We start from the raw sequence: 23,877 nt of genomic DNA, 5'->3' as shown, positions 1-23,877 counted from the left end.
AATTCACGGATTGTGTACTAGTTGTTTGATCATGGATGGTAACAAAGATGAAGCTTTGAGATGTGTTGGAATTGCGGAGGAGGCAATTGCAGCCGGTAACAAAGCGCGTGCTACCAAGTTTATCAAAATAGCCCAACGCCTTAATCAGAATTTGCAAGTTAATGAGCTCTTGGCTGCCTGCGAGAGGCTCGATTCGGGGTCTTCGGCATCTTCCACTCAGGAAGAGGGTGTTGGTGAGACTAGTAAGGAGGTTGGGAAGGAGAAATTGGGGCAGGGGTTGAATGGGGAGAGGATTTATACTGAAGAGCATGTTCAGTTGATTAGGCAGGTGAAGAGGAATAAAGATTATTATGCTATTCTCGGTGTGGAGAAGACTTGCTCGGTTGAGGAGATTAGGAAGGCTTATAGGAAGTTGTCGTTGAAAGTTCATCCTGACAAGAACAAGGCTCCTGGTTCGGAAGAGGCATTTAAGATTGTGAGCAAGGCTTTTAAGTGTTTGAGTGATGTGAATTCGAGGAGGCAGTATGATGAGACTGGATTGGTTGAGGAGTTTGAGTACAACCAGCAGCACGATGTGAGGAGGAGGCGGAGGAGGAGAACTGGGAATGACATGTTTGATGATGATTTTGACCCCGATGAGATATTCAGGGCATTCTTTGGTCAGTCAGACATGTTTAGGACAGGTCAAGTTTACAGGACTAGAGGAACTGGTGGCCTTCATAGGGAGGAGGTTCAGCATGGGGGACTCAACATTATGCTTCTTATTCAAATATTACCTTTCTTGGTAATTTTATTGCTTGCATATCTGCCCTTCACAGAGCCCGAATATGCTTTGCATAAGAATTTCAACTACCAGATTCCCAAGACAACTGAGAGACATGGAGTGGAGTTTTTTGTTAAATCACCAATATTTGATGAGAGTTATCCTCTTGGAAGTTCCGCTCGAGCTAAAATTGAGGACAGCGTCATCAAGGATTACAAAAATGTGCTTGTACACTACTGTCGTGTTGAGCTTCAGAGGCGTCACTGGAATAAGAAAATGTCTACTCCTCACTGCGATAAGTTAAACGCCCTTGAAGTAGCTTGAAGGTTAGTCATGAGTTACATGTGGTATCTTGGTTTGGGAAAATGCTGTTAATGATATATGTTCATTGTATGATTGATTATGGAGTCATCATCCACCATCATTATGTCACTTTTTACCAAGAATTCTTAGTTTTTAACTCCTTCTATTTGAATTATCAACTTGGTTGCTTACTTTGATTCATTGGCTTTGTGTTATAACAGGCTATGTGGCTGAATTGATGTAGCTTTAATTCCACAACAATGTTAAGCCTGGACTCAGAAGGTGCATCAGGTTCATATTGTAAATTCTGGGGCTGTATTCTTGGAAGTGACCAAGCTTGCTCTTCTCCAATATGACTTTTGGAGTTTTGGCCATGGAGCTATTTTCAAATGTCGTTCAGGATGGTGGTAATGAGGGTTTTCAGCACCCTAATGACATTGCACTTGGTTAGAAACAATATTATATACAGCTTTTGCAATTACCCGGGAGGTAAATGCTAGTTACAGAATAGTAATGACAGTTGAGCAGTAGGTTTGTGATAATGAGTATTTACTTTTCCCTCGGAAACAGTAAATTTCCTTTACATTCTTTTAATACACTATGCAGGTGATGTTACCATTTTGTTTCATTTGTTCTGAGTAGTCACTTTGTATGGAAGTACCCATGCAACTTGAGCATATTCAGTTCCAATAGTAGCTTGTTTCGTTGTTGAAAGAAATTTTGTTGTGTCTTGATGATTGTTAAGTATCTTCTTTTCCCTTGACCAATTTCGAAGAAATCATGCGCATAGTATTGATGAATGACTTTGTTTTTATGGGTCATGGTAGTTGGTATAGCAAGTATTTCCTTGGGTTGCTGGAGAACTGTTTTATCCTCACTTCCATAGGCTATGTCTCTCACTTAGACGAGTCCTTCAAGGATGCATTTGATTTATACCTTGTAGGGGTATGCTTGCTTTGGACTCGTTCAAGGTCAGTACCCTTCCTCATTTACACATTAGGGCACTACTGTCATTATAGACCAGTAAGAACTTCAGCTGTGGGATATTAGTGTTAAATAAGACATGCAGCACCTTGTTCTTATTTGACTTATAATAACAATGGTCGAGTTACCTCCATAGGCGACTTGGCCTATCCTTCTAGGGTTACATCAGACTTGAAACATTTTGTTCTTACTGAACCATCATCGGAAATCTCCAGTAAGGAAGGTTGGGTTACCTCCCTTGCTGACGGGAAGAAATCTGCTGTCCCTAATACCCTGTGCCAAACCTGTCCTCATGCATTCATTGGTCCATAAAGATTAAGAAAATATTTTCTTAATCTTTTGTTCCATATTTTATTCTTTGTGGACCAATGAATGCATGGGGACTGGTTTGGCACAGTATTTTTGGGGACAGCAGATTTCATCCCCTTGCTGACCGGCCTATCCTTCTAGGACAACTTTCCCCAAAAGCAATTCAGGCAGCTGTTCAATTAATTGGTTTAGGCAAAAGATTGTATTTTTCATTTTTTCTAGTAGATTTCTGTTCACTTTCTTGTTGGTATGGAATTAAGTGATTAAACATCTTACAATTTCAATGTATGTGAGTAGTAACTACAGTTAGTTCTCTCAGGAGTTGAGATATAGTTACCTTATCAATTCATGGATATATTAGAGTATCAGATATCTCACTTCATAGTGAATTGATCCTTCAAGCTATTCTCTGCGGAGCAGTTTTTTGGTCAAGGATCCCATCTTTTGACTTTTATGTGCCATTTAACTGAGACATTGGTTATCTGATATATTCTTTTTGGTATGAATCCAATATTTTCTTCAGATTCATTATTTGGCGTGAAAAATTTGGGTTTCTATTTAGCACAGACGGATTTGGGTCGAGTTCAGGCAAAGCAATAACTCCGAATCCTAGTTCCACCTGAGTTTGATCGGATCAATGATTTCTTAAATAAACCTGAACCTGCATTTGGTATATCTCAGAATCTCAGATTTGCTGGCTGAAATAAAGAACTTGTTAGATATCACCTTGCACATGTTTTGATACGATGCACATGTTTGGAGGTGGTCCGCTGCATCTGTATATAATTTCGTGATAACAAGGATATTCTCTTTTTTTTTTTTGGTACAAACAAGGGTATTCTCTTTGTTCCTAAAGAAAATATGAATTGCAGATCTTACTCATCAATTCTGTCCTCAAACGAACCAAAGAAAATTAAAAAGCAATGCTCCCAAATTTCTATATTATATTCTTCACGTTGCTCACTTAATTTCCTCAGATTCAAAAGATTGGATCACCCATTTCACATCACAATTATGTGCTTATATTAATAAACCAGTCAATTTTAAGAAACAGTAAAAAGAAAAATTGCATTGAAAACTAATTGATACCAAATATAAAGGAGCTTCCATGTGAAAGATTAATATCAGAGGACTAAACCAAGTCGACAAAAAGTCTACTGTAAGATTGAAACCAGCAACACGCGTTCACACGCGCCTCCGCGCACCGACAGTGGCTACAGCCAGTCAGCGACTAACTATTCATAAATAACCAAAACACCCTCCTATAATCATCCCGAAATCCCACTTGTAACCTGGGTATTCACTCTAATTACAAAGGAACAAACCCTATTTCATGTTGATACACGAAATGAAAAAGTACTACGTACGTACCCGAGTATAGTATACAAAATACAATCTCGAGCACAAATCCCAGATCGATCATGGTACATGTCAATCACTCATCATCGTCGCCGCCACCGAAGATCGACATGCGATTGTAGAGAAGAAACAAGACGAGTAGAAGAACCAATGCGACGCCCACCGGGGAGCCACTGACCCTGTGGATGGTGTTGGGCTCTCCGGTGGAGAAGATGGAAGAGACAAAAGAGCCGTGAGGCGAGGACAAGAACTGGATGGTGAGGAGGAGGATGATGGGGAGGAGGAGAAGCCCGACGGGGCTGAGAAGCTCGGCGATGCCTTCAGTTATGGCCTCGCCTTGCTCGCCGAGGAAGAAGGGGACGAATATCACCAAAACCACCACAACTACGAGTAGAACTCCATGGGGTGCTCCTGCTCCTTGCCTGTCTTGATCTATCATTTTTGGGGTCTGTGGTGTTTTGTTGTTTGACTTTGTTGATGGTGAGCTTTAGGGTTGATGGTGATCTAGCTTTAGGGTTGATGGAGCTAGCTAGTGAGTAGTAGGGGGCGGTTTATAAAATTAGACCGGTGTGTTTGAGACGCGTTTGTCTGAAGGATGATGTGTGCTTGTGAATTATTGGAGACTATAAAAGGAAGATGTCGATGGGGTGTGTATTATAGATGTGTGAAGGAGCGTAAGATCATCAAAATTCAAAAGGGTTGGCCTTTTCTTTTTGGCTTTTATTGGAGGAAGAAAAAAAGGGAGAGGATTGAATAGGGAAGAGGTTTCTCTCTTGGTTCTGGATTTCAAAATGGGTGGGGAGGAGGACTTTTTGAGTGGGGATGAGTTGATGTGAAAATGGTTTATTGTTGTGGACCTAAACGTGTGAGGAAGATTTTGGACTAGAGCTGCAGGGTTTCAGAGATATTATGTGTGAACTGTGAAGTTGCTACTTGGTTACCTGCTAGGAAGGTACTATGCACTTTGCAGTGACTGCATGCATGCCAGCATGCCACACATGATGACATGTGTATGGCAAGTGTTTCTGAGAAATGAAGCTGGGAACTTGGAGTACTGGGGGTCACTTAATTTAGACGAAAGAGCTGGGAATTGGGAAGTGAACATGGGAAGGAAGCGAAGTTAGTTCATTTAGGTTACCCATCTGTTTCTTTCTTCCCTTTTTAGGTTACCTGTGTTTCTTTTTTCTTTTATTTTTTTTCAAACGAGTAATTATATACACACATTCCTATCTTTTTTTCAAACGAGTAATTATATGGTTACCCTTCTTTCCTCTCTCTCTCTCTCTTAAATTGAATTTCTTTTTATTACAGTGATTTTTGCATTTAGATGTGTTCATGGATTTATTCTTCTGCTCTAGCTAATAAATTGCTCTGAACATGAAATGATGTTAACTCGGTGGAAGTGATTTATATAATATAATTTTCAACTTACAATTTTTAACAGTTGTTAATTAATAAACCTTTTAGCAATTTGATGGAAACCTTGTTTAATTAATTTGTTGTCAATGATCGATGTTGCAAGCCTCATACTCCGGAACATTTTAAAGCCATGGTATCGATGAACCATTGCTATTTCAAGCAGTTGACGTTTTTCAATACATAAATATTATGAAGTTGGGAAGAAGGGTAAAATAGTTATTAAAATTTTTACAAAAACATGGAATGTGCATTAAGTGAAAAGAAATGTGCGGATAAAGTTTTTCGAAATAAACTTATATAATAATGAAACAAGAAGTAGGGCAATTAAGGATCCTTCACCTAGAATAAGAAAACATAAATAGCCTAAATTAGTCGCTCCGGAGATCTCGGAGCTGAGCATACCAAACCCTCGAGGCTTCGGTAGCAGGGCAGCGGCGATCTCCGGATCTTCATTTGCTTTGGGTGACTCGGGCGTCGCTTTTTCGCGGCGGAGGCGGTGCAGTCTGGTGGTGGATCAACTTCGACTTCTGATCGGAGCTATCGGGCTTTGGGATTTAAGCCGCATCTGAGGCAGTTTTGTTTGATTGTTAGCATACGGTGTGTAGCCGACGTGAAGCGGCGTCGACTTGGGTTGGTGGATGTGTGAAGCGCTTGTCGATGCTTTGCCAGAGGCGAAGCAGGTTTCGTATTGGGATCTCCTTTTCCTTCGTTTGCAAGTGCTTCCAAGCTAGAGCTAAAGCAGCTTTCTTTCCACCTGTCTTGATGGGGGAAGGTCGTGGAAGGCCGCCAGAGTGGTGATGGGCAGAGGCCGCATCTTCTGAAAGGTCAGAACCGGTCGATCTAGGGGTGGGAGGCGAAGGGTTTGGGTAGTGGGCTTTTGGGCCTCTACCGATCTGGGCTGCAGATGCAGGCTGGTGAACTGGGCCTAGTTGGTTCAGTTCCCTTTTCCTCCTACATATGGGTTGGGCTTGGTTTTGGGATTTCTGGGAGGTGGCCTATCCTGCTCTTTACCCTGTACTGTTCCTTGAATGTTGCTGTGGTTGTGTTGAGTGTTGCGACGTACACCATAAAGGTCTTAGGCGTCAAGATGTTCAATCCAGTGGTTCCATTTTAGGGCAGTGTAGGGATAGGGAGTTTTTAATTTCTGCATTTTATTTTTAGAGTTCCTTTAGGATTTTAATTTTTTTGGAGGTTCATTTTGGATTTTAGTCGTTTTATTCGAGCATTGATTTGTAATATGAGGTGGTCTTTGGACCTCTCAAGCTTGACCGAGTGAGGTCGTATGATTTTAATATCAATGGATCAGTCTTCCATTCCCCTAAAAAAAGGGCAATTCTCATCATAGAGAAGCTGGTTAGGAGAGCTCCACAAAACTCGGACTGTTCTTGTCACGCCCCGAATTTTGAATAATAAATTCAAATCCGAAACATGAATAATTACAATTACAAAATCCAAATCTCGAAACTTCGAGTTCATTATTACAATTCACTCTCACAAGCAATATTGTAAAGCTCAAATGAGCATAACACACCTCACAACGTACAATTGCTGTAAAACTCTAACAATTGCTCTAACCGCACGATCACCGTCCTGGTTCTCCTGTCCTGTAGGATTACCCGCTACACAATTTGAATAGTGTACCGGGAGTTGCAACAACACAAAACCCGGTAAGCTTTTTACAGCCAGTATGAGTAAACAAGAAAGAATTGTTGATTTATTTCTTTACAATTAATATAACTCAACACAATCACCATAAAAGGAAGGATACTCTTGAGGCTCTCTTTTGAGAACTCATTCTTAAAAGACTCAAGTATCCTCAACACTTCTCACATAAGACCCCTCACAGTCTCAAGTAACCTCAACATCACTCATACATGACCACTCACAGTCTCAAGTAACCTCAACATTTCCCTCACAACACCACTCAACAATTGGCAGACAGACTAGAGCTCTAACTGATCGTTTCCACCTACCCGGCGCGAGAGCGTGGTTCACGATTTAATACTATCAGTTCCACCTACCCGGCGCGAGAGCGTGGGTCGCTGATAGTATGCCATGGTCACCCCGTGACCTATTGATCTCCACAGATCACAACAATTTATTGTTCCTCAACAATAAAACTCAACATCTCTCTCAATATATTGTTTCTCAACAATAAACTCAATACCCCTCACAATATATTGTTTCTTAACAATAAACTCAACACAACTCCAACAATACATAATATTTCACAACTCCAACAATACATATTATTTCACGTAAATAATATATATACATAGACATTCGCACAGGAATGCCTATTAATACCAACTATAGTTCACACACATTAAAAATATAAATTCATTTTATACTTAAATTCATTTTCTTACCTGTGAGCCGCAGCCCTATGAACCGTAGTTGATCAAGTTCATATTATTTCAAAACAAATCTTTATTTCATAAACAATTTCCACACAATTACGACAAAAAAAATCAATTAATTATATTCGGTTCGTAATATGAACCATGTGAGGTTTACTCACCTCTAATCCAGCTGCGTCTTCTTAACAGCTCAAAATACGATCCACAATCGTCCACCAACTTAAACCGTCAATCACCTAGTCAGATACGATCTTAACTTAGCAATCATTCATAAACCACACATATACAACAATCCAACAGTCAGATTCTAAATTAATGATGATCCAACGGTCGGATCGAAATTACGCGATGATCTAACGGTCAGATCCTCACGGATTGCCCTTAGGATCATCCTCCAAGATTATCACGAAGATCCAACGGTCAGATCTTCCTGAATCGTCCTTACAAACATCTCCACAAATTTATACTATAATCCGACGGTCAGATTCTCACGAATCGCCCTCCAAATCACTATTTCACATTTATACGAAGATCCAACGGTCGGATCTTCGCCCGTGACCACACAAAGTCATCGGGACAGTCATACGATCAACATATCTAAATTTGAAGTAAAACCGATGGTCAGATCTTCGCAGATCGTAAACTTAAGATAAAACGTAAAAACGTTAAATAGTAACGTAAAAACGTAAATCCACTATTTATCAACTTTTTCTAACATAACCTTGTAATATATCAAAACGCTCGTATGGATGCGTAGAACATAGCCTAGATAATAAAAATTCAAAAAATGGTCGAATGCGCCGCCACAAGGGGCGGTCAGTGGGGGGTCAACGCGGCGGTCAACGACGGTCAACCACCTCCGATGCAAAAGTCGTCAACTACAAACTTGTTCCAAATGACGAGCTGATCCACTTTCATAACTAGCATGAAGTCTTAAAACGAAAGGAAGTGGTCGGAAATTACCTAGAACAGTCGAGGTGGCTGGAAAATTTCCAGAATCCGGCGAGAAACTGCAGAAAACGGCGAGCTCCAATTCGACGTAAAAACGTCAATTTAAGGCTTCGATTCCTTCTGAAGAGTTGTTAAGAAACTCAAGAAGAACTCACTGGTTCAAGAATCACAGAAAAATATGGTCTGTAGCTCGAGATATACCGATCGAAAGCTTCGGTGGTCGGAAAAATTCCAGAATTTTGCAGAATCCGGCAAGGCTCGATTTCGACGTCAAAACTTCAATTTAAGGCTTCTATTCCTTCTGAAGAGTTGTTAAGAAACTCAATAAGAACTCACTGGTTCAAGAATCACTCAAAACGACGTCCTGTAGCTCAAGATATTTGGATCGATAGTTCCGGTCTCGTTCTTGGCTGGGTTGACTTGTAGTTGCTGCTACGGGATGCGCCGCCATGCAAGGCTGCTTCTGGGGGCTTCAGGAGGTTGAGGGAAGCACGAGGATGCAGTTTGGCAAGGATCGGTGGCCGGAAGCACGAGTTATCGAGCTTGGAACTAAAACGGGCTTAAAACTAACCGGACTTCCGCCGCCGTTTCGGACCGTTCTGCGGCGTAAGGCTGCCTCCTGCAGCTGCGCAAGATCAAGGTGAAGCTGTGGAACGTGGTCTGGGGTCGATCGAAGGCCTGTGGAGCGAGAACAAGCTTGGAGAAGGAATGCTCTGTTTTGGTTGCTAGTTTCGGCAGAGAGAGAGAGGTTTATTTTTTTTTTCTTTCTTTTCTGCGTGCTGCCTACCCCTTCCACCAATTCTAATTCAATATACAAAAGAAGCAAAGCAAAGCAATGCAGCCGTCCCTTTGTTGCTCAAAACACGGAACATGCCGCACCATTTCTATTAAAAGAAATCTCCACTTAAAAAAAAGGGGTTATTACAGTTCTTGGTCTAGGGTTTGCAATTTTCTTCTTGTCCGGTGGCGCTCATGGTCGGCGTTGGCTCGCCTCGCCGGCTAGAGGCTGCTGCCGGACGGGAAATTGAATACTAGAGGCCTGAGAGCTTTTTGGATAGGGGTTTGGCTTGGGGTTTGGACTGGATGGTTTTGGCGACGAGCACCGGACGACGTCTTGAGAGGGTGGTGGTTTGTACAGGAGAGCGTACCTCGTCGAGGGACCAGCAATTCAAATATACTCGGCAGCGGTACGGGGTGCTAGATCGGAGGGCACGACTTAGCGGTGAAGCTAGTGTGTAGCAGTGCAGCTCGGCGTGGGCGTTGCGGCGTAGGACGCAGCGGCAGCATGGGTCGGGACAACGTTGGATCGCGGCGACGGGACCAGCAGAAATGTGCATGCGGCCATTGGGTGAGGAAGATGGAGTGTGGGCTTGGGTCAAGGCAATCCTTTTTGGCCTTGAGTTTGGACCTCTTTTCTTGGGCAGCCTTCTTGGGCTGGATGATTTTGGGCTAGGACTTTTGCCCTTGGTCCAACTCTATGTTTTTAGCTTTTTGTCTAATTACAATAAATTTCCTTGTATTATGAACCTAGATCTCTAGCACCTCCTGCGTAGTACCAATGGAGGATCCCCGCTACCTCTACGTATTTGATTATATAATGAGTGAGTCTATTTCTATGTACCACTGTGGGTACTACCACTATCTTCTTGTCTGTCTATGCCTTTAAATGGCAGCGGAAGGGTATGTAACGGCCTATTCTGGCTTGTGATGATTATATATGACAATCATTAATCGATTGATTCAAAAAAAAAAAAAGTACAATAAAGGTCCAACTACACAAAGAGAAAGACCAAAAAAAAAAAAAAGACCAAAAGAACAACAGAGGTCCAAATCAGGCAAGCCCAATCAAAGCACCCAAACAACCAACGAAGAGGAAGACGTTGTCGAGCAGTCGCAGCCACAAGCAAATTGTAGCATGAGGTATCAGCAAATCGACCAAACCAGGGTGCTTGGAAAATGATGACAGCAAAACGAAACAAAGAACAACCAAAGAGCCTCCTTCTAAACATGAAAACACGATTCTCCAACTCCAAAATCCTAGAGCCATCACAAGAACCAAGAAAATCTGAATAAAATAAAATAAAAAACTAAGCAAATCCACAAAAGGATCACAAAGACAGCAACCAAAAGAAAAACATTCTTGTGTTGCACGATTGGGTAGAACCCTGTGTGCACTAGCAGGTAACCGCTTAAAATAATGATACAAGGAGCGATATTGATAGTGGCATGTGCGTTGGTGATGTCAGAAGAGCAATTGAAGATGTAAAACGCAACGGTTCTCAGGATCAAATTTGAAATATGAAGAGAACTAGATTGGGAGGGAGGAATGAGAGTTTTGGGTATTCAATTAGAACTACCACACATGAAAAGCAAAGGAATGAAAAGCAAATAGAACAAAAGGAAACAATGAAAGAAAATGAGGCAATTGAGGAGTCTCAAATTGGGGCAAATATCCAGGTAAAGACGCCCATGAAGAGCGGAGAATTGAAATGTGTGAGATCCTGAATTTTGAAGTTGCTCGAATTTTGTTTTTGAGATTGGAAGTGGAAAGTAAAGGCGCCACAAGTTCGCAGCATTTTTCAATGAATTTTTCGAGTTCCCGAGCTATTTTTAAGGAGTTTTTGAAGTTTAATTGGACGAAAATAACATGCTGACGTGGCGAGTTCTGATTGGTGGTTGGGGTGACAAGTGGCATGTCGGCTGCATGGTAGCTGACCTCATGGATGACAATGACATCAGCAAGTAGTGTTAGGGCCAAATTGTAGGAAGACTTGGAGAAATTCTTAGGTATGGTAAATGTACCAGTCACGTGGTACGGCCAACCAATCATGTCTCTCTATTTTTTAATTGTATTCCAAAACAACCCATGTTTAATTATAATAAAATATTCAAAACACCCCTCTACATAGGTAATGATTGGCTGGGCGTACCGCCACGTGGCACGCCTGTCCTATTTAGGAATCTCTTGAAGGCTTGGTATGTGTGTTGACACGTGGCACCAAGTGGACCAATCCTTGGTCGACACGTATCAATATTTGGCTATAAATAGATGAGACCAGCTGCTTCTTCTTTCATTCCGTACCATTTTCCGAGAGTACTCTCTCTCTCTCCCCTTCCCCTCAATTTCTCTCTCTAAAATTTCGGCGAATCATAACTTTTGATCCGTAAGTCCGATTCAGGATCCCCAAAAGGCTACGGATTCTTCTTGATTCCATTTTTCTATCTATGGAGGTTTGAGTTAGATCCAACGGTGATTTCTAGAAGACTCGTATTAGGAGGCTCGGTTTACGATCGGTGTTGTAGGAGGAGATTCGTATTGTCGAGGTGAGTGGGTTGTGTCCGTAATATGTTTCAAATATTCTTATTTACTATAAAAATAGTGGAAAAGCATGATTTTATCTATTTTTGAAACATCTCTATGTTTTCAAGTGAAACATGTCTATTTGCGAAATATGCGGAGTTTATATATATTATGTGTTGGGAATATTGTTTGACTAGTCATGGAACATGAGAACTTCTTGATTGATTATGCCGAGGTAAGGATGTGTCATATGGTGGTATAGGGCAAGAGAAAGCCATTAGAGTTCCCGTGGGGTACACTAAATTGAAGGATAATCAATAAGAAGGGATGATGAAATGTGATGAATTGATGTGAATTGATTTGTATAAGATATGCTACTTTCTAGCGTGTGTAAAATGACATGGCTTTACTGGCATATTACATGATCTACTCATTGAGCACGTGGTTTTGCTCACCCACCCATCTCTAATACCTTTTGCAAAGAAGTACTTAGATTTTGACGAGCTGAAGTGGGTTGGACGAGCCTAGAAGGAAGATCTTACTTACATTCTGCTTTGTAACAGGATTCGGGGTCAAGTGCTTAAAATCCACTGACACCGGGTCCGGGGCGTTACAAAACGCCACTGACTCTCAAAGAGAGAAAACCCATTGGTTTGGGTTAATGAGTCTTTTTGTTGGATCTAGATGATAACTTTAATCCCTTAGGTTACCAGTTTAGGCAATTTTAATAGATGCCTGCAATTTTCACACCATGACACAAGAAGTTGTTCACTAGGGTGTTATGGCACGTCTGACCAAACAATTATACACAAGGAAAATATGTTAAATATATATTTTTTTGTTGCAAAACTTCGGCATTAGTCAATTAATCAATGGCGGATTGTTGAATTCAATGTTTCAAGTCGGCTCCATTCTTCTTTAGTAAGACTGGAACTTTGATTTTGGTCGTTTTGTACTTTAGGATGGGAAAACTTCATGGCAAAAACCTACAAAAGTAAGAAAATAGAGCCTAGCTTTTAGAGAGACCAGCGTAAGGATAGCCAAATACGCCCAGATCTTACTTGTTAGGAATGAATGTTCGAACATTTGAATGAAGTCTTGAAGAGAAAGATAGTGCTTACCCTTTTTTTATACGAATATTGCTTACCTATAAAAGCCGTTATCCGTACTACTACAAATGGAAGCCAAAGTTCGGTGTCAAAAATTTTCACCAAATCTTGAATTACCATTAATACCCTCTGAATAAAATAAACTGAATTTATAAAAAAACATCTAAAAATGTTATTATGGTAAACTACCAAAATCAAATGAAAGAAAATTAGAAAGAAAAAAGAAAAGAGTGGATGAGAAACTCAATTTCAAACCAAAAATTATTGCCCTCAGTTCAATTTCTAACTTTGATTCTTTATAGTTTTTTTGAATAGAAGTTGATTGTTATTCAATAATCAACAGCCAAGTTGGCCATAACTTGCAAACTTACATAAGAATCCGGACAAGAAAATCCGGTAAAACATATCAAAGCTAATGCAAACTAATTAAAATCATTGGGAAACTCACATTTAAGCAAGCCTATCCAACAGTAACAAAGCTTCGCCTCCTACAGAAAAATCATTCAACTAGCCCTCACTTGCCAATCACGCAATTGTGGTACAAGCGAGAGACTAGAAATGTCATAGAAGACTCATAGAAACTTAATCACCGTCGTACAGGCTTAGAACCCTTTCCAAACAATTAAACAATAAATATCTCCTTCCCTTTCGAGATGGAGGTTTAGATCCTCACCTATAATATTACCTTCTTCTTTCTCATTTGCCAGATTTCGCTTAACCCGGCGTCTAGGAAGACAACCCTTCTTCTTTGGAGCTGGCCCCACAGAAATCGGAACCTCCACCAACTCACCAAGCTGAAATTCCCGAGGTATGATCGCCAAACTAGGCTTGAATGGCTTCTTTCGTACACCCAATTTGGTGTGAAAAAAAGACCCAGCAGCAACCAGCCCAGCAGAATCAGATCCAGTAGAAATCAGCCCAGCAGAAACAGGCCCAGTAGCAGCCAGCCCAGCAGTCCCAGCCGAGCCCACGTTGCAACCCGACCCAACCACATGCCCGGTCAAATCAGCGGTCAACCCAAATTCAAAATGAGGGTTTTCCCCTGATTTTTTCGGAGTCACCGCTGCATGTTCTACAGTCGCCCCCGACGCCATTCCAGCCAATACCTTCCTGCATCCCCTCCGACCCAGAACCTCCTTGCTCGTCTGCATTCCTTCCGGGCCCGACACCGCCAATGGCAATGTCTCCACCTCCAGTCTCCGATCACAAAGTCCACCTCCATGACTGAAAAAACCACACGAACAGAGGTCGTGGCACTTTTCATATTGTAGCTCCACCAACACCGAGAACGCCGACCAAAATTCAAAGATCCGTCGCGCCCAGATCCTCCGAGGGATGTCCTGCACCACATGAATCCGCTGAATTGGATCCTTCCGCTACACCGTCCCTTGATCAACCCAAACGAAGCCTCCCAGTACTTTGCCGATTAAGGTTAGAGCCTTCTCATTGCGCATAGCAATGCGTAACCCTTTCACCGCACCCAAACTCAAGGAGGTGCAGCAGTGCCGCCTCAAGGGCAGAGATGCCGTCGTAGTCGGCTAACAGAAGCATTGAATTGTTATAGAACCATGGCTCCTCAGCAAGGATCCGATTCTTCACCTCCCTCTCCTTGAATTGGAAGACGAAGACATCATCTTCCTCTTGCCGAATCAACACTCTTTCCTTCAAACCCCATACATTAGAGATCGCCGCTGAGAACGACGGGATCACCACCACCTTCTTCGACAGAAGCTGGCCATAGAGATAAAAAAAAACGAGTCATGGATAGCATCCTCTCCTCCATCAAGGCTCACAATGGCCTCCTCTGACAGTGTAGGAGGAGCCATCGCTCTCCGCCATCACGTCGCAGATCTCAATCAGTTGAATGGCTAGGGCAGAGAAACCCTAGTAGAGCAAAGCTGACTGTTTTTTTGTTCTTTATAGTTGCTAAACTTTGAGGAAAAAAAATGAAGTTCTAAAGGCCATCTCCAACCCATGATCTTAAAGTGCTAAAGGGCTAAATTTTAGCCCATTTGGACTCCAACCCAACAACCTAAGGGCCAAAAGGCCAAAATAGAGGGCCAAATTGTCACACCCCAACTCAGGGATTTTTTTTATTATTATTATTGAGTTGAAGGTATGACTTGTACTAAAGAATAGAAACATAATAAAGAAAATTTGTAGTCCATTTGAATCAGATTTGAAGTACTGAAAGAAATAACCAAGTTGCCCTTCCAGCAGAATTACTAATACAGCAGACCTGTAACTTTGAAAAATCATAACTAATTCTAGAAAAATCATTTTTAAGAGATTCCAATTTTGAAATGATCTTTAAGATGTCTACTGTAACTTTTATGAAGACACCCACTTTAAATACCCAACTGAAATGTACAGTTTTCAACAAAAAGGCAACTGCGTCAAAAGCTCAGAAACACAATTGCAGATTTGCAGATCTCTGTTCTACCTTGAATTTAACCAATGAATTTTAAACATAAGAGCTGGAAAATAATGAAACCAATCAAAGAACTTAGAATCAATTAAAAGACATAACCGATTCAATGAACATAGCATGGATTATGGAAAAAGAAGAAATTTATAATGCAGCAAACATAATTATATAGATTACAGTACAAACTTTCTTGATAGTTCATTATTCCCACAGAAAATTCAAACCTATACTTCAAAGGCAAACTACAAACTGGCAGCCTTTGCTCTTATTCTAGGAAACTAAACAAAACAAGTCTCACACTTCCTTCACATTAATCACAAGCTCTTCAAAAGGGAAAACTAAACTTCATGTTCAGTACCTGCAATATTTGATAGGGGTGAGCATCAATAGCTCAGTAGGAGGCTAAGCCTCTTTAAATAAACAACACAAACTAGTGACAATCAAAACAGTAATACATGGATGTATGCAATGCTATTTTCATCTATTACCTGTTAACTCACATGCCAAGACACCAAGAGTCTACATGTCCCATACCATGTAATTTACCTTTTTGAGGTGACTCCAGATGAAATAACATATGAATTAACCCCATAACCCAAACCATGATTCCCTTTTTGCTAGTCATCTTACTTAATCTCGATCACCAAAATCGTACAGCTCTATTAGCCCACCTGAAATTTGGTCCTTACGGATTAAGCTCAACTACACAAAAGAATACTCCCACATATTTCATTCCCATTCTATTCTATCAAAACCATGCCTCAAACTTCATGAACATGCTAATGAAACAATATGATAAACAACAGATAACACCCATTAACTCAACCATCAATCAAATTTCATAACTGAAATCACATATAGCAACACAGCAACCAAACAAATTAAATAGAGGTTTCCCCAGATCCCCCTACCTTGTTTCGGAAAATTAATTTATACTTCTCAGGTTCCTCCTTAGTCTCAAAATTTCTCCTTCCCTCACTCCTTTTTTTGTAAACAAATATAGGGGAACTCAATAAAGAAAGTAGAACAAACCTGGATATTTATAGTGAATGGCAAAGAGGTCAGATTTTAATTCTAGATAAGCACAAGAGAGAGTAGATTTGGATGCCAACACTATCGGCTTCCTCTATGTTTCGATAAGGACTGCCACCTCCTGGTTCTAGGTCTCCACCACATGCTTCTAGGGATCCACCTCCTGCTTCTAGCTTTGATGACTCACAACTCTGGTAACTGACTCTCCAAGGCTCTTCAGCAACATCGACACCTCCAGCTTCTAAGATTATTCTTATCCGGGTAGTCTATCGTAGTGGTACTTATCCTTTGGTTTAGGTGGAGTGGTGCTTGCAAAGAGAATCAAAATAGGGGAGGAAGACGATGAAGATAGCAGACGAGGGTTTTGAGATTGGTTTGTCGTTTAAACGACATCCAACAGAAGTATAAATCAATTGGTCTTGGGCTTTTAAAATTGACTTGGGTTTTTTTTTTTTTTAAATAAATAAATAAAACAAATAATGGGCCGGTCTAAAAATATAGAGATAGCATATATACTTATATATATCTAAACAACACGTCTTGGTGATGTGTGTGTATATATATTTATATATATCACACCATAAAACAATTATACATATACACACGCCCATAATTAAGAATATAAATTAATACTCAAGCAAAAATAATAATATTCACTATATCTTACTTTCTTAATATCATTAAAAGTATAGGTCGTTACACAAATGTGAGGTTGTAGTGCTAAATATAGCACTTTGCCCCTTTAAAAAAATGGATCAGATTGGTGGTGGCCCACGGGCTGCAGTTGATGTTGACGGGAGCATGACGTCAGCTAGCCGTTGGTTTTTTTTTATTTTTTTTTATTTTAACTTTTACACTATAAATACATATGACTTCAACATTCTTTTTCACATCTTCCTTCTACTTCCTCATATATATCTTTCTATTCTAAATCTTTTATTTTCTCCCTATTCTTAATCTCTCATTTATTTTACTTTTATCGAAAATGGCTAGTTCGTCGAAAAGAAGTGTGAATTGGTCACCGTTGGAAGATGAAGCACTCACCGTTGCTTTCGTGAAAGTATCCCAAAATTCCGTCAATGGTACAAGTCAATAGGAAGATGGTCTTTGGGTCCAAGTCCAACAAAAATTCATGGAGATCCAAAATACTATTTTGGTACAAAGGACGTGGGAGAGTTGCAAATCTCGGTGGCAAAAACATATTTTTCCTCAAATGAACAAATGACACTCTTGCATCAAACGTGCCGAGAGGAGGAAGCAAAGTGGAGGCAATCTTGAAGATCAAAGAAAAATTTATTTTAAAATATTTTAAAAAATATTTTTTATCATATAAATTATTTCAATTACTATAAGTCAATTGACTTTAAAAAATAAGCACACACACACACACACACACACACACACACACACACATATATATATATATATATATATATATAACCAATCCAAAATGTTAAAATATATTTTAGGGCTATAATTTAGCATTGACAGGTTGGAGACGGTTGATGTCAGATCAATGAATAGTACAGAATTTAGGGCTAAAATTTAACCCCATGGCCATTTTTAGCCCTTTGGGTTGGAGATGGCCTAAGGTTACTTCTCCTGAAATCTTGGGTCCTGTAATCTTGGATGTCAGCCCGTTACTATTGGATTCTATGTATTTCATCGCATAAGTTAATATCCTTTGAGAGTTTGAGGATGCCTGTTCGTTCGTACCCCCGAAAACAGTCATGAATATGACTTACTCTGAAATCCAACTAATGCTTAGATGGAGAGTGTTGAAAAGTCAAATGAAGTTTGCCTAGTCAGTCCTAGCCAATTTTTTGGCATCAGCTCATCAGCAATTCACAACATTGCAAGAGATTTACTAGTATTTAGTAGTGACATGAGAGAACTTAATTAGTGCATCTAATATGTTACATAACGCAACACTCACCGAAACTTTCCATCTGAAACAAACTTACGAAACAAGCCTTCTAAAAATATTAATTTCTTCTTTTGAAATTAGGAGCTGAAGAAACTAAATGGGGAGAGTGAGGTTTGCCATAAAGGCCCCCTATAGCAAGAAGACCATCCGCTAAGAAGTAAAACTCACCCAAAATACGGCTTAAAGCCAAACTAGTGTCAAACGAAGCCCGCATTTGTTTGTCACGAACAATCACTCTAATGAGCAGCTAATATAAGCAAGCACTCTAGGCAATCAATGCAATCAATAAGAATATTACAATCATAGCATTCAATCAATAATCTCAAAAGCCCTTTAGAAAAAGCATTGACCAAACCATCGATCTCTCAAAACACAAGTAGTAATTAAAACTCATCTCTCAATTAGTAGGAAATCAAAACTCCTCGAAACAAGAAGTACAGGACCAGTTGTAATGATCATGAGCATTATTTTGAACGTGATCGATCAACACCACACACATATACACAGTTGCCCATTATACAAACAAGTTACAAGTCCCAAAAGCACTTGCCCTAGCGAGCTCTGATCATCACATCATCACATGCCCCACAGTGCATGGCTTTTTCATAAAATCAACCATTCGAAACGAAATGTGCTACCACCACGCAAACCCCTAGTGCATGTCTAGCTCGCCGTGTATTTCAGGATTCAAATAATTGTAGGTGGTGGTGTCCTAGTTAGATACAGCATCAAATTGCTGGCAGCTGATAGGTCACATTGATAGCAACAACATGATCATCATGCCAAGTTATATGCAGCTAGCTCGAAATAGTACGTGCATATAGTTGAGAAAATTTTACAAACGGTATCTCAAATAAATATCATTCATCACTTTGGTACATCAATTTTAAAAACTATCATATTGGTACCCCAACATTAAAACTCGAATCACTTTTAGTACCTGTCGTCTATAACGGCGTCAACTCCATTGCCACGTAAGCAATTTTATGGGTAATTTCGTCTTTTCATTTTCTCAATTTTTCTTTTTGCCTTTTCTTCCCCTCATGATCGCAAAAAACTCTCGCTCTCTCCATGCCAGTGATGCCACCAAAAACCCAGAAAGCATAACCAGTAATTTCAAACCAAAGAAACATAGGCCATGGGCTGATGATGTGGTTGGGTTTGTCTAGGTTTACCGGGGTAGTACCCAAGAACCTAGTTCAGAGGCTTGTTTATGGCGGCGGAAGTTGGGATTGTGTGAGTTTGGCATTGGGTTGCAAAGTAGAGAACCTGGGTAAGAATTGCTTGGAGCGACAGGCTTGACATGGCTCTGAAAGAAGTAGATGATATCGTTGTAAAGCTTTCTCATGTGGTTGAGCTCGGACATAAGCATGGTGTTGCTCCGCGTCAGCCTCTCGTTGTCCTCTGATAGAGCTGTCATAGTGTTGGTTGCAGCATTATTGCAGTAGCTGGTATTGAGAGGACCACCGCCACCTGAAGGTGGAGAGGAATCGAGTGGCGGCGGCGAGTCACACTAGTTGGGAAACTGGTCGTCGGAGATTGAATTGAAATCCAAATTCTCTATGTTATTGAAATCCAGATTCTCTATGTTCATCAATTCAATTCAATTCAATCCAAAATTGTAGCAATTTTCTTTCTTTGGTTTGAAATTATTGTTCTGCTTTCTGGTTTTGGTGGCATGGATGGAGATCTCTCTCCATCCGAGAGGGGCGGGGAGAGAGACAGTTTTGCGATCAAGAGGGGAAGAAGAGGAAAAAAGAAAGAGAAAAAAAAAGGGAGCTTCTATTCATACCTCCAAAATTGGCACTTGGACCTCTTTCTTTTTTCAAGTGATAGTTGACTTTGTCAACTCATGTCAAATTACCAATAAAGACACAAAAGAGAAAGAAGAAAAAAAATTAAATAAAGTCTTTTCCCTTTTAGAGGTATGAAATCAACAAATGGTCATCCTCATGCCATTTTTTCCCTTTTGTTTTTGTATGGTCTTCATCCTTACCAAGTAGCGGAGAAATCAGCAGACCAGCTCCTTACTTTGCAGTTCCTCAAGTCAATTTCGGATATGCAATATTCTCTAACCAAAACACCAACAAACCACTGTCTCTTAAAATCATACTCATCCATTGAAGCATACTGTTCCCATCGAGCAAATATATGAAACGAGGGATCGAATCTTAGGATGTTGAAGAAATGAACTGCTCTTGGCCTCTAAAGATGCATATGCCTACAAAATACAACAATCAGAGGGGGGGGGGGGGGGAGAGAGCTATCAATTGAAAGTTTTTTTTTTTTTTTTTAGCTTAGTTGTATCAAGAGTAAAATAATATTGTGAAATGTTCAAAAATTGATGGAGGTCTAACTACCGATTTTGGAGCTTTTTTTTTTTTTTTTGACCTAGCGCTTTGCTAAGGGAGAGAGCAGCCGCCCACGCGGTTTGTTTCTGAATCTTCCTTCATGAATATGGAGGATTTGGGTGATTCCGGTGGTGCGGTAGGGATCTGGCGTAGCAGCGAGGGTTGCTTGCCTCGTTTCTCTTCCATGCGCCGGAGTTACTATGGTGATTCTCGAGGCCATTGGAGGCTCGGATGGTGGAATCGCTTTCCACTTCTGGTGGTGGACGAGCGTCGTACGATGGAGGCGAGTCTTGGTCGCGTACGGCGGTTCTGGATTCGCGTCTGGAAGGTTGATATGAGCGACGTTGGGAGGCGTGTGACGGGCGACAGAGCGTCGGATGCTGAGCCGATTGGCCGCAGCTTTCCCAGGCTGAGGATGCTGAGCGACGGGGTGGTGCAGATTGGTTTGAAGATCCGGATTTGGGATCCGGGTCGGATCTGGGTCTGGATTTGGGCTTGGCACTTGGCCTGGATCTGGGTTTTGAGATTGATTGTCTTTTGGTTTTCATCCTTTTGGTTCTTAGGTCACTTTGGTGGAAGATTGATCTCTGTTTGACGTATTTTTTACGTGGAAGATGTTTGGATGGTCACATCACCAGTTACATTGTTAGAAGATTGTCCTTTTGTGGATGGTCACACTATCAGTAACATAGGTGGAAGATTGTTCTCTTTTCGACGTAAGATGTACGAGGAATCTGCTTGGTCGGTCATACCATCGGTTACTTTGATAGAAGATTACCCTGTTATGGTTGGTCATACTATTAGTAACTTTTCACATAGCACGGTTTACACCCGGTGCGTCCTCAGATGCATTTTTGCATCCAATCGTATCTTTGCTAGGTTTTATGTTCATTGCTTTATTTTCGTATCTTTCATTTATGATGTAGTTTATACATCTGTCTTTTGTAATCTTTCTTATTATTAATGGAGTTGACATTTATTCTCAAAAAAAAAAAAACTACCGATTTTGGAGGTATATGAATAGAACAAAAAAAAAAAGTTTTTATTGATATTATTGGATGATGGGTATTATGGGAAAATTAGGGAGGTGTAGATAACATATTGGTTATTTGTAAAAGTAAGTTTGAGGTCTATTAAGTGGGGAGGTCTAAATACCAATTTTGGAGGTATGAATAGAAGCTCAAAAAAAAAAAAACTTATTGCCAAAGAACAAAGACAAAGAAAAAGAAAAACTAAGAAAATGAAAAGACGAAATTACTCTTGAAATAGCTTACGTGGCAATGGAGTTGACACCATCATAAACGGCATGTAAAGTTATTCGAGTTTTAATGTTGGGGTACCAATATGATAGTTTTTTAAATTGATGTACCAAAATAATGAATGATTTTTATTTGAGATACTATTTGTAAAATTTTCTCATATAGGGATGTTTCCTTGGATTCCTATAGGGTTTAAGTTCCTGGGAATAACATATATATCTTTTCCTTTTCAATGAGTGCCCTTGATTTTGATGACTTCAGTTTAGCTTATAACCTTGAGCTCATTTGAGTGGAAAGAGATGAGAATATGGACTTGAGGTGACAAATTGGGAATGGCCCCAACCGACTTTTTTCTGGTGATCGAGGCTAAACACTGCAGATTCTGGTACCTTAGTGCCCTACCCAGCCTGGCTACATTTTCTTTTCATGCAGAATCGACAATATTAATACCAGTAATAGAATAGCAGAGTACAAACTTTTCTGTTTTTGCTTAAGTTTTGTCATTGCATTTCTTCATCCATTCCATTGCCATAGTTTTCTTCATAGCTCAGACCCAAAAAAAAAAAGATTTTTTTTTTCTTCATAGATAAATTAGATTAAATTGGCAAATATTAGACCAACAAAAAGAAAAAGGGCAAATGCATGTGACTCTAACTCAACGTTGAAAATGCGTACACGCTTTGTGGAACTATAATTGGGTGCCCGTGACAGACATTGGTCCATTCCTATCTGAACTGGGGGCCTCTCTTAGATCATGAATCTCTTCACAGAAACTGATCATGGAGTTAATGATATGCAATCTAGTATTTTACAAAAAGTAGATTAACTAAATCTGAACAACTTTGTAGAAGATCTAATCAATAGTTTAATACTTACAATCCCTTGTAGATTCTAACATTCACATTAGTGTTCATATTTTTTTGTTGTTGACAAAGATTAGATCTATGAAAAGTCTGTTGGATTCATGTAAAATAGGTAAATTGACCTCATGAATTTGATTTCCCTCCCGTAAGTTATTGGTTTGTTCCCTCGTTAGGTAGAGTACCTCAAAAAGGTAACAAAGCATCATGTAGACTTGTTTCTTTACGAGAATACAAATACGATTCTTTAATATTTAAGCACTAATTTATTCTCTAAAACAATATCTCAGCTCGCATCCGTGATAAAATTTTCTTAATTCTGCCACCGTAAAAGTAACATTTATGCAAGTAGGATTACTTGGTATTTGTCTCTACTTACATTTTTCTTTTTCTTTCTAGTGCTGATCAATAGTAGATAAGGTTATGCAGCTGCAATTAGTAATGTCCCTGTCATTACAGCTTCACCAGTTCTACCATCACTGATATTCATCCCACAAAACAAAATAAGATGAAATTGATGATCACCCAGATACTAGGCAACATCTCCAACATAGTTGCCACTTGCCACTCAGTTCCATATAATATTTCATAACACACAAGTTTAGGGTCTTTCTGCAGGTAAACTAATTTACCCTACTTTAATTAGCATTATAATCTTCAAGATCAAATTTACCCTTCATTTCGGTGGTAAAATAATATCACGGCACAGCTATATAGTAAGTATAAAATTGCCCTAGTTCACTAATCAGATTAGTCCAGCTCCTATAACGTGGCATGCTGACAGGTCAATATGCTATCTGCATTCTTTGCTTGCACAATTATCAAGTTCTGCGAGAACCAATAATAACCAATTATCAAGTTAAGAATGACTATCAAGTTAATACTTCCAAAAAACTATCAGCAGACCATTAACAATAGTATTGTTAGTCCTAGAAACCATCACAATGGCATGCGTGAGAATGTGAGATAAATACACATATCAAAGCAACCCTTGAAACTGTGAAGGCCTCAAAAAAGAAAGAACGAAACCTTTAGTGTCCTGTCATGTAGAAAATTTCTTAATAAATGAAGAAAGTGAATGATGTCATGGGTAGGAAAAAACCTAAAGAACATGTGAAGGGGTTAGCTCACTGGAATGTATTGTCTTCTCTCTAATCTTTCC

General features: G+C 39.9%; 2 protein-coding genes across 2 annotated transcripts; one reads left to right on the top strand and one right to left on the bottom strand.

Annotated features, from left to right (window-relative positions):
* The first annotated feature begins 6 nt into the window (after positions 1 to 6).
* Positions 7 to 1,694, top strand: LOC133708857 (chaperone protein dnaJ 49). The gene is made up of 2 exons (XM_062134413.1): positions 7 to 1,089; positions 1,288 to 1,694. The coding sequence occupies exon 1, from the start codon at positions 32 to 34 to the stop codon at positions 1,085 to 1,087; it is 1,056 nt and encodes a 351-aa protein (XP_061990397.1). The 5' UTR covers positions 7 to 31; the 3' UTR covers positions 1,088 to 1,089; positions 1,288 to 1,694.
* A 1,760-nt stretch (positions 1,695 to 3,454) lies between these two features.
* Positions 3,455 to 4,519, bottom strand: LOC133708858 (uncharacterized). Its single transcript, XM_062134414.1, has one exon. The coding sequence runs from the start codon at positions 4,155 to 4,157 to the stop codon at positions 3,795 to 3,797; it is 363 nt and encodes a 120-aa protein (XP_061990398.1). The 5' UTR covers positions 4,158 to 4,519; the 3' UTR covers positions 3,455 to 3,794.
* Positions 4,520 to 23,877: the final 19,358 nt, after the last annotated feature.

Source organism: Rosa rugosa, chromosome 5 (genome assembly GCF_958449725.1).
Source record: "Rosa rugosa chromosome 5, drRosRugo1.1, whole genome shotgun sequence".
In the NCBI taxonomy this organism is placed as follows: domain Eukaryota; kingdom Viridiplantae; phylum Streptophyta; class Magnoliopsida; order Rosales; family Rosaceae; genus Rosa; species Rosa rugosa.
This window is presented reverse-complemented; position numbering and strand designations above follow the sequence as displayed.